Genomic DNA, 11551 nt, shown 5'->3' on the forward strand with positions numbered 1-11551 from the left:
ATTAAATTAGTATCGTCTTCTCATTATTTTAGGAATTTCCCTCACCTAAATTAAAGTGATGAGGTTGATAAAAAAAATTAGGATTTTAATCATCCTTAAAACAAACTAGTATGACTTAGAAATTAGAATAGACACGGTAAAAGCTATTATTAAGCTAATATTTTCTAATCTTTCCCACTTTAGAGAATTTTTTCTATTTCTTTAAAGGGTCTAGCTTCAATACAAATATCCTAATACATTCTTGAGTGATGATGCAAACTTTTACAGCAGAATATTTAAAACTATCTTATGTTTTTAGTCTTTTAAAAAAACTAAATTATTATTTTTGAATGAAAATGTTTCACTTTTTTATCTTTAATTAAAGAATGCACTACTTAGTACACTCCACGGTAAAACTTTTTTTTTATTGTATTTCTTTTAGAACAAATGCTATTCTTTTACATGTTCAAAATATTTTGAAATAAAAAATATTCTAACAAAAAAGTTACCGTCACATAAAGATTTGAATATTTTAATTTTTTTCATGGTATTCCTCGATATAATAGGTTAAAGATTAATTTATCGCAAATCGGAACTTCATTTTAGGTTTTGTCATTAGTCAATAAATTGCTGTATGCACAAAACTAATCCAACTTGGTTTGAGCATTTTAATTTGGTGAAGTAATTAAGAAATCGAAAAATAAAATGGGCCAAAATAAAAATCTAACAATCTAGCTTCTAATAATATATTTAGATAGTTAATTAATGAGAGATAAAAAAGAAAGAACTTATCTTATTTAGTATTTATTAATTATCAGAATAATTAATAATAAACATTAAATAAGGCAAGTTATGACTATTTTTTACTAATTTTTTTTAATTATCAAACAGTCATAACTTGACAAGTTCGGTTGTTTTTTGCTGATATTTTTTTGTTATTAAATATTTTTAAAGTTGTTTATCGTGTTGATATTTTTCTGGAACTGTGACAATACTCTTACAATAAATGTAACTATTTTAATGTTATTAATTAATTAAACTCGTGAATTTGATGTCAAGTTCAAAGGTAACAAGAGATCGTATCATAATTAATTATTAAGTTAAAAAGAAAACTTCAAGCGAATTAGCTAAATTAGTTATAGGAACAAGCTGGGAAGGTTCGATAATCCAGCAAGCTCATCGATGCTTCCCTGTTTACCAGCCTAACCTTTATTTTCCAAAAGCGAAAAAGAGTTTTAAAAATTGTATTATATGATGCTGAGTTTGAATATATGCATGTGCTTAATATATACTTGCTTATCCAGTAATGTTGTTATCCTCCAACTTTATTAACTACTTAAAAGTTAATTAAAAGTAGGTTACTTAAAGCTATGCTTGCTTTGTGTAGAAAATTAGACACTCGAGATGTAAATATAGGGAGACGAGTTTAATTTTGATATATTAATAGAATAAAAGATTTTATATTATTATTTAATTATATTTAGATATTTTTTTAAATAGTGAATATTAAATTTATTTAGTTTTTAATGTAACAATATGTAATTAAATATACATGGAACTTTTTTATATCATCGGTGTACGAAAATTAAATTATAATAAAATATAGATATTTTAACCTGTTTGATAATTAAGAATAATTTATATTAGAACATAAAAATTATATTATGATTAAAATATTAATATTATTCTTATCATAAACCTTCTCACCACTACCACTATCAGGAGTGTTTGCGGTGCAGTTTAGTTCGATTTTAAGGGAAAAAGTCATCCGATCCGAACGCTTAATTTATGTGCGGTGCGGTTTGGATTGGATGAACTTTTTTTGAAAATCCGATCCAATTCGATCCGATTACAAGCGGTTTGGATCGGTTTGGATTTACAATTTTTTAAATTAAAAAAATTAAATACATATAACAAGTCTTAATATCAAATTTTAAATAATCAACAATTACATAACAAGTCTTAACATATCTTAAAAAACTAACGATAACATAACAATAGAAATAAAATTATAGGTTAGTTAAAATAAATAAATAAATATATAATATTTTAAACATAAAATATTTATTAAATAATAATAATACATGAATAATAGAAAAATGTATAACAAATTGAACATGTTATAAATATAATTGTAAATATAATAATAAAATAATAATATTATAGCATATTATGCGGTTTGGATTGGATTGGATCGGTTATGAAAAGTAGATCCGAAATCCGATCCAATCCAGCGGTTTGCAAAAAATAGAATCCAATCAAATCCGAATTAGTGCGATTTTAATCGGTTTTCGATTTGGATTGGATTGAATGAGCGGTTTAATTTAAATCGGTTTGGATTTGATATGTTTCTACCACAACAACTTTAAAACTAGTAAATAAAATTTGAATCCAACAATTTGTGTTATATATTTACCACTAGAGATTTATGTCTTAATTACCAAAATAGAGAAACACAAAATATATATCTCTAATGTGTAAGTGTATGCAATCGTATTCTACTCACAAAACAAAGGCCAAACATGTGTCGCTTGTCCATATTTCCAGTGGACATAATCAACAAATAAACATTCCCTAATTAACCTAAAAAAGTTATAAACACAATTTCAAGGAAAGGAGGAGGAATAATCCACGATGAAGTTACAGAGAAAGCAATGCAACAGTAATTTAAATTAGTGAGATTGAATGCTTTGCTACCTTTAATATCTTTTCTAAAAGTAAAATATCTTTTAATTTATACATTCTGAGCGGTTCACATCTAATCATGAATCTAGTAATAATAGGTCAACTTTTATATTCGTTTAGATATTGTTTAAATATATATATGGCTATGAGCTACAAAATTTTGCATAAATGATATTTAATTATATAAATTTTGATGTACTTTTAGGATAAAATAATTTTTACACGTACATTTAATTACGTAATGTCACATCAGTAAAAATAATTATTTTTTATATTGACTGCGTGAATAATTATCTAAACAAACAGATATAATTATATAACTGTATTTTACACTGTTAATATATTAAAATTAAACTCATAATATTATACATTATTGTTGGTAGACGTATTTTTTTAAAGATAAAGGTCAACACATAAGATAGAATAGAATAGGACAACAATAAAAATCAAAACATACAAAAGAAAGACAAACAAAGTAAAAGAACACTAATATATATTTTCTTGTCATCTCTGATATAGTCATCAACAACTAAAGAGATTCACACCTAACCACTCTTTGTAGCTCATAAATGACATGTTGATAATTTCCTCAACCCCTATTCCTTTATTCTGAAAAATCCTCATATTTCTTTCCAATCATATGTTCTAAATAATCGCAAAAATACACCATCCAATTCTTGCGCTCCTCTTTCGTATTTGATATCTCAGTCCAACTTTAAAAATATTCTTTTAATATACCTGAACAAAACCATTGTCTTTCAATAAGTGATATTCATGCACACCATACCTGCTAAAAAAAATTACAGCAAAAAAATAAGTGGTGATCATATTTAACACCTTCATTACATAACACACATACAATATCTTCCTGGTTAATAACCCCAAACCGACTCAACCTCTCTTTCTATTGACCCTGCCAGTCAAGACAAACCAGAAAAATAACTCTACTTTTGGTAGAACTAGTCCTTTCCAATGAGTCTTTGTAAAGCTATAGTTTGTTACATCCTTCGGGATCATTTCTGCCTGTAGCATCTGTACAAATGAGTTAGTAAAAAATACATCATGTTTATCAAATTTTCACACAACTCTATCCTCTCTGTCATATGCAAGTTTAACCAGCCTTAACGTATTGTGTAACTGGTTCACTGGATCCAACTCTAATTAGAATAGCTCTCGCCTCCATTGAAAGTTCCATATCCGTTCTACACCATCCCAAAATCCACAATCTCGTATAACGGATTCTCTTTGGTTTGAAACTGAGAAGAGTCTTGAAAATTGATCTTTCAAAGAATCACCGCGAAGCCATATATCCTCCCAGAATCAAGTCTCTCTCCCATCACTAATCTTCATAAACAACTTAGTAATCATCTTCTGTCTTACCTGTAGATCTTTGAATTGTATCTGACAAATATCATTCCACGGTCCCTCCCAAGTAGGTAATTCTTGGGAGGATAGTAACTCACTCGGATTCAGGTTATTACATGAACAAACTACTTTGTTTCACAACTGACATTCCTCCTTAAAAAAACACCACCACCACTTAAATAAAAGAGCTGTGTTACGCACCATTTTATCTTCGACTTCTAACCTGTCTAACTTTTTAGGAGTCTGCACTATTTTCCACCTAACCGTAGCCATATTAGTCCTCCTATCATCTTTATTCTATAAAAATTTTTTGTGAAAAAAAATTAATTTGTCTACAACAGTCTTTGACATCTTATATAAATTCAAATAATATATCAGAAGACTATTTAACACAAATTTAATGAACACCAACTTACTTATTGATTATATTGAGAATTTTAATTTTTTAAAAATTAAGTTTTTTTTCCATTTTGCCAATTATTAACTTTCATATTTTAACCAATCTCAAATTTGCTTCTAATAAAATTTCCAAATATTTAACTAAAAGAGTAACTTCTCGGATATTATTGGTAGAAGTATTTTACTTTATCTTTTTCTTTTCAAAGGGTAGTTATATATATATATATATAATCAGCCTAACAAACACAAAACAAATAGAGAAATGAGATTAAATGAGATTACCTCTAATAATGTGATTGCTACAAAAGGATAAAGAAATAGTAATATAAAATTTAATTTTAATACATTAAAAATATAAAAAATCATATAATTATTTAATTAAATTTATATATTAAATAATTTTTAAAGTAATGGATAAATTTAAAAATTAATTACCTTTTTTAATGCTACAATACATAATTAGATATCAATATAAAATTAAACTCTTTTATCTAATTAATCTATGAAAAATTAAATCTTACTAGTGTGTTTTACGATGCATTGCACGATATATATATGGGTGATGGATAACAACATAAAAATTTTAGTAGTATCTATAAAACCTCATAAATAAAAAAATGACAGGAAAATAAAATTAATACTATAACAAATTTAGAAATCAAATAACAATAAAATGCAAGGATATTCATATGTTTAATATTATTAATATTCCTGTTACGGCCTTGGATTTCCGCGGGTCAAACCGACCCGAGCTCCACCCGACCCGACTACGCGCCTCTCAATCGACTTGGACACGCGTCTCGTACAACTCTCCCGCAGCTATGGGACAGCGTCTTTGAGGATATGGGCCTGCCCTCCAGAGGGGCCCATTACTGACATGTATATAAGGGGAAGACTGGCTCTTTCCCCAAGGTACGTCATATCCCTACATCACCCTCATTCCGCCTGCACATATTCTGACAAGAGCGTCGGAGTGTCTTTGCAGGTGGCAGCCCCCCTTTTTCACACGAAGTGCTCGGGACCTCGCACCTCCCGGACTGGAAGACCGTGACCAGACGAGCCCCTTCCTTCACCCCGGATCCTGACCCGAACCGTCCGGTAACCGACCTACCGAACATTGGCGCCGTCTGTGGGGACTCGTCCATGGACTTCGTGCTAGTCCAAACTGGGACGGGCTGCGAGGCCGCGCCCCCTATGCTTGGAGGAGGCGCCGTTCCGACGGAAACTCGACAACAACAGAGGTCGCCTCCAAGGGACACGACGCAAACTCACGAAAGACGCCCCTTCGGAGGGACCGGCGACAACCACGCCAAGATAATGCAAGAGTTACGCCATAGGATGCAAGACTTGGAACGCAGGCTAGCGGAAAGAGAACACGACCAGCGCACCCCGGAGTAGAGCCCCACCCGCTCCCGTTCAAGGAGCCGCTCGAGGCGCACACCCAGCCCCCAATACGAGTCGGAGAGCACGGGAGGGTGGAGGCGGGCTAGAAGAAAAAGTCGGGACCCCATCATCTACACCCGACACGCCAGGCGTCGTGCGTCGAACAGGGGCGAAGAGGACGCCCGTCGGGAGAGCGACGAACCGAGAAGAACTACCCGGGTACCCGTCATAATAGGAGCGACCCCCTTCCACCGTTCCGTACTCGAGGTCCGGCTGCCGAAACACTTTGACAAGCCAACGGACATGAAGTACGATGGAACCCAAGATCCCCTGGAACACTTAACGGCTTTCGAGGCCAGGATGAACCTAGAAGGGGTGGGAGACAAGGTCAGATGTCGGGCCTTTCCGGTCACCTTGGCGGGCCCGGCGATACGGTGGTTCAACAACCTCCCACAGGGCTCGGTGACCCAATTCTCCGACATCAGCCACGCCTTCTTGGCTCAATTCACTATCAAGATTGTCAAAGCCAAACATCCAATCAATTTGCTAGGAGTGACACAAAGACCCGGGGAGCCGACCAGGAAGTACCTGGACCGTTTCAATGACGAGTGCTTGGAAATTGACGGTCTGACGGACTCGGTGGCAAGTCTGTGCTTGACGAACGGGCTCTCAAATGAGGACTTCAGGAAGCACCTCACCACAAAGCCCGTTTGGACAATGCAAGAAATCCAGTGCGTGGCCAAAGAGTACATCAATGACGAAGAAGTCAGTCGGGTCGTGGCCGCCAATAAACGACAGCCCGCTTACAACCAAGGCCGGCACTATGAAGGCAGAGAAAGACCCAAGGAACACGCCAGGGACGGCGGTTCGAGTAAAGCACCCAAACTGTTCCCCCGAGTTGGGAAGTTCACCAACTATACCCCCCTCACGGCATCAATCACCGAAGTTTATCAACAGATAGCGGAAAAGGGGATACTGTCAAAGCCCCGACCTCTGAAGGACAGGACGGGAGGAAACAAGAACCTCTACTGCGAGTATCACAAAGGTTACGGGCACAAGACCCAAGACTGCTTTGACCTAAAAGACGCCCTGGAACAAGCTATCAGGGATGGGAAACTTGCCGACTTCTCCCACCTTATAAGGGAGCCAAGGAGACGCAACCGGGACCACGATAGCGAAGACAGATCCCGGTCAACAAGACGACGACAGGAACCAGAGGGTGACGACCACGGCCTCACGGTGGTAAACGTGGTAACGGCCAGGAACACCGCCCCAAGGTCAAGGTCGGCATGGAGAAAAGACACCAAGGTCCTAGCGGTCTCCACCTCGTCTGTTAGGAGTTTCCGAGGCCTCCCACCCATCTCCTTCGGACCAGAGAACCAATGGTTTGACGAGGCGCCAGAAAGTCCACCCATGGTCATCACGGCCAGGGTCGAAATGGGCCTCGTCAAGCGAATCCTGGTAGATACGGGGGCAGACTCGAACATCATGTTTCGAAACGTTTTCGATGCCCTGGGACTAAGAGACGCCGACCTGACGACCCACCAGCACGGTGTGGTAGGGTTGGGAGACAATTTCATTAAGCCGGATGGAATCATCTCACTCCCGACCTCCGTGGGACAGGGGCAGAAGCGACGAAAAGTCATGGCGGACTTTGTAATATTATGAGATTCCACGGCTTATAACATCATCCTGGGAAGAAAAACCATCAACGACCTGGGGGCGGCTATTAGTACAAAGCTACTGGTGATGAAGTTTATCACCGATGACGGATCCGTAGGATCCATCAAAGGCGACTTGGAAACGGCGGTCGCTTGCGACCACACCAGCCTTTCTCTCAGGAAAAAGTCCAAAGAAGCATCTGGGGTCTTCCTTGCCGACCTGGACGCCAGGATAGACGACAAACCCAGACCAGAGCCAGAAGGAGACTTGGAAAAGTTCAGGGTCGGCGAGGAGGACGATAAGTTCACATTCATAAACAGAAACCTCCCCCATGAGATGAAGGAACCTTTGATGAAAATGATCAGGGCTAATGCCGACCTCTTTGCCTGGACGCCTGCCGATATGCCCGGGATAGATCCCCAGCTCGTATCGCATCATCTGGCCGTCAAGGCGGGAACCAAGCTAGTGGCCCAGAGGAGGAGAAAGATGTCGCAGGAAAGGGCAGAAGAGGTAGCCAGGCAGACGGCCAGCCTCCTCGAAGCAGGGTTCATCCGGGAACTGGACTACTCGACTTGGTTGTCGAACGTGGTCCTGGTCAAAAAACACAATGGGAGATGGAGAATGTGCGTAGACTACTCTGACCTCAACAAGGCGTGCCCCAAGGACTGCTACCCCCTGCCCAACATTGACGCACTCGTCGACGCAGCGGCGGGGTACCGGTATCTGAGCTTCATGGATGCCTACTCAGGATACAATCAGATACCGATGCACCGACCCGACGAGGAGAAAACAGCGTTTATAACGCCAGGGGGAATCTATTGTTACAAGGTAATGCCTTTTGGTTTGAAAAACGCGGGGGCCACGTACCAAAGGCTGATGAATAAGATATTCAGTGAACTCATAGGCAAAACAGTAGAAGTCTACATGGATGACATACTCGCGAAGACCGCGCGACCCGACGACCTCCTGAGCGACCTTGATGGTGTTTTTTCGTCACTAAGGCAGCACGGCATGAGGCTTAATCCGCTCAAGTGCACGTTTGCCATGGAGGCCGGGAAGTTCCTGGGATTCATGATCACTCAAAGAGGAGTGGAAGCCAACCCCGAGAAGTGCCAAGCAGTTATCCAGATGAAGAGCCCGGGTTGTATCAAGGATGTCCAACGACTTGCCGGGAGGCTAACGGCTTTATCCCGATTCCTCGGAGCGTCGGCAGCAAGAGCCCTACCTTTCTTCAATCTAATGAGAAAGGGAATGACGTTCGAATGGACCCCAGCGTGCGAAGAGGCATTCAACCACTTCAAGGAGATCTTAGCGGCACCACCAGTTCTCGGGAAACCCCGGGCCGGAGAACTGCTCTATCTCTACCTATCAGTAACCGAGGAAGCGCTTGCCGCAGTGCTCGTTAGAGAAAAGGGGAAGACCCAACAACCCGTTTACTTCGTGAGCAGGGTCCTCCAAGGACCAGAGCTGAGATACAGCAAGCTGGAAAAACTGGCACTGGCGCTCCTAGTCTCCTCCCGAAGGTTAAGGCAATACTTCCAGAGCCATCGTATAATCGTGAGAACGGATCAGGCGATTCGCCAAGTACTGCAAAAACCTGACTTGGCTGGGAGGATGATGACCTGGGCCATCGAGCTCTCCCAATATGACCTACAGTATGAACCCCGGCATGCAATCAAAGCCCAGGCAATGGCAGACTTTCTGGTCGAGGTGATGGGGGACCCCACCGAGGAGACAGGCACACGGTGGAGGCTCCACGTAGACGGGGCCTCCAACCAAACGTTCGGGGGAGCAGGGGTCATCTTAGAAAGCCCAGCAGGGGTCATCTATGAGCAATCAACTAAGTTCGAGTTCCCAGTGTCGAACAACCAAGCAGAATATGAGGCTCTCTTGGGCGGATTAATGCTAGCTCGGGAAGTCGGGGCGACAAGGGTCGAAGTATGCAGCGACTCACAAGTTGTCACTTCGCAGGTAAACGAAAGCTACCAGGCCCGAGACTCCCTCCTGCAAAAATACTTGGAAAAGGTTAAAGAAATAACAAATCAGTTCCAGGAGGTCATCGTCCAACACGTCCCAAGAGAAAGGAACACACGGACGGACCTCCTGTCTAAGCTGGCGAGCACAAAGCCAGGATCGGGTAACCGGTCCCTCATCCAAGGCATGGTGAAGGAGCCAACGGTCGCTCTCCATTTGACGAAGTCAAGCCCCTCATGGCTAGACCCCATCACCAACTTCCTGGAACTCGGCAAGTTGCCTGAAGATGAGAAAGCGGCCAAAACTTTAAGAAGGGAGGCGGCCAGATACGCAATCATACAGGGACAACTATTCAAAAAGGGACTCAGCCAGCCCCTATTGAAGTGCTTGCACCCCGACCAAACGGACTACGTGCTTAGAGAAGTCCATGAGGGGTGTTGCGGGCACCACATCGGGGGCAAAGTCCTAGCAAGGAAGCTCATCCGAGCCGGGTACTATTGGCCAATAATGATGAAAGACTCAAGGGAATTTGTCAAAAGGTGCATAAAGTGTCAACAAAACGCCAACTTCCACAAGGCACCAGCCTCCGAGCTAAGCTCTTTGACGACTACTCGACCTTTCGCACAATGGGGAGTTGACCTCCTGGGGCCTTTCCCGATCGGCCCAGGACAAGTCAAATACCTCATTGTCGCCATCGACTACTACACCAAATGGGTGGAGGCTGAACCGCTGGCTACGATATCATCCTCCAACTGCCGGAAGTTCATGTGGAGGCAGTGATAACCCGTTTCGGTATCTCGGAGGTCGTTATCTCAGATAATGGGACCCAATTCACAGACAAGAAGTTCATGGAGTTCCTCTCAGGTCTAGGGATAAAACAGAGGTTCTCCTCGGTAGAACATCCCCAAACAAACGGGCAGGTAGAAGCTGCAAACAAAGTCATCCTTCTCGGTCTAAAGAAGCGCTTAGACAATAAGAAAGGAACATGGGCTGACGAACTCGCCTCCGTCCTATGGTCCTACCGTACAACCGAGCAAAGCGCCACGGGGAAAACTCCTTTTCGCCTAACGTACGGGGTCGATGCAGTGATACCCGTCGAAATCGGCGAACCGAGCCCCCGACTACTACTCGCGGGCATGAGCGAAGCGGTCGAAAAGGACCTGGTCGAGGAAGCAAGGGAAATGGCTCACTTATCAGAAACGGCGTTGAAACAAAGAATAGCCCTGCGTTACAACGCTAAAGTCCTCAAACAAGATTTTGAGGAAAGGGACCTCGTCCTGCGACGCAACGACGTCGGCGTACCGACCCCAGGGGAAGGCAAGCTGGCGGTGAACTGGGAAGGTCCCTATAGGGTAAGGGAGGTACTCGGAAAAGGTGCTTACAAGCTCGAAAGACTCGACGGCAATGAAGTACCCAGAACATGGAATGCGGGTAGCCTAAGAAGGTTCTACTCATGACCAGACGACTCGCCGACCTGAGAACCCAAACAGATAGTAAATACTCGCTTTGTTTGCATGACAATCTACCTTTTTATTTTTAGTCGCCATATTGATTAATTTGCTTAGCTAACGATTAACTCATACTTGTCAAAAATTTTCGTACTTGTCTACCACTTTCCTACGTGCGCCACGCACGAACGCGCCTTAAAACGGCAGACCGAGATTGATCACCCCGGGGGCCATCTTCGTTACGGCCAAAGCCAACTACGACGACAACGCGACCACGGCGATCCAAGCCATAACAATCATAAAACAGGAAAACGGGCGCGAGCCCACCCCCGAGAGAAATAACGACAACAAATATAGTAAATGGCAACCCGGCCAAACGACTGAATAAGTATAACTTATAAAAAGTCAAAACAAAAAACGAGCAATAATTTGTTCAGCAAATGTGTTACAAAAAATCCCAAGCTACAAGATCTCACTTCCTCGGCATGTCAACAATCTCTCCGTCCTGGATAGTCTTGAAGACGCCAATTGACGACGTGTCGAAATCAGGAGTTGCGATCTTTAGCTGAGCCTTCAAGGCATCTTCGGTCATCGAGATGGCGTTCTTCCCTTGCTCCTTGGTCACTTTGAGCTTCTTCTTAAGCCCTGCGGCTTCA

At 41.4% G+C, this 11551-nt stretch overlaps 1 protein-coding gene across 1 annotated transcript; it reads left to right on the forward strand.

Annotated features, from left to right (window-relative positions):
- The first annotated feature begins 6114 nt into the window (after positions 1 to 6114).
- On the forward strand, positions 6115 to 7479 carry LOC112732996 (uncharacterized). The gene has a single exon (XM_025781835.1). The coding sequence runs from the start codon at positions 6115 to 6117 to the stop codon at positions 7477 to 7479; it is 1365 nt and encodes a 454-aa protein (XP_025637620.1).
- The last annotated feature ends 4072 nt before the right edge of the window (positions 7480 to 11551 follow it).

The sequence above is a fragment of the Arachis hypogaea genome, chromosome 13, assembly GCF_003086295.3.
Source record: "Arachis hypogaea cultivar Tifrunner chromosome 13, arahy.Tifrunner.gnm2.J5K5, whole genome shotgun sequence".
In the NCBI taxonomy this organism is placed as follows: domain Eukaryota; kingdom Viridiplantae; phylum Streptophyta; class Magnoliopsida; order Fabales; family Fabaceae; genus Arachis; species Arachis hypogaea.

Coding starts and splice junctions, on each gene's coding strand:
- LOC112732996 (XM_025781835.1), top strand. CDS start 6,115: ATGAAGTACGATGGAACCCAAGATCCCCTGGAACACTTAACGGCTTTC.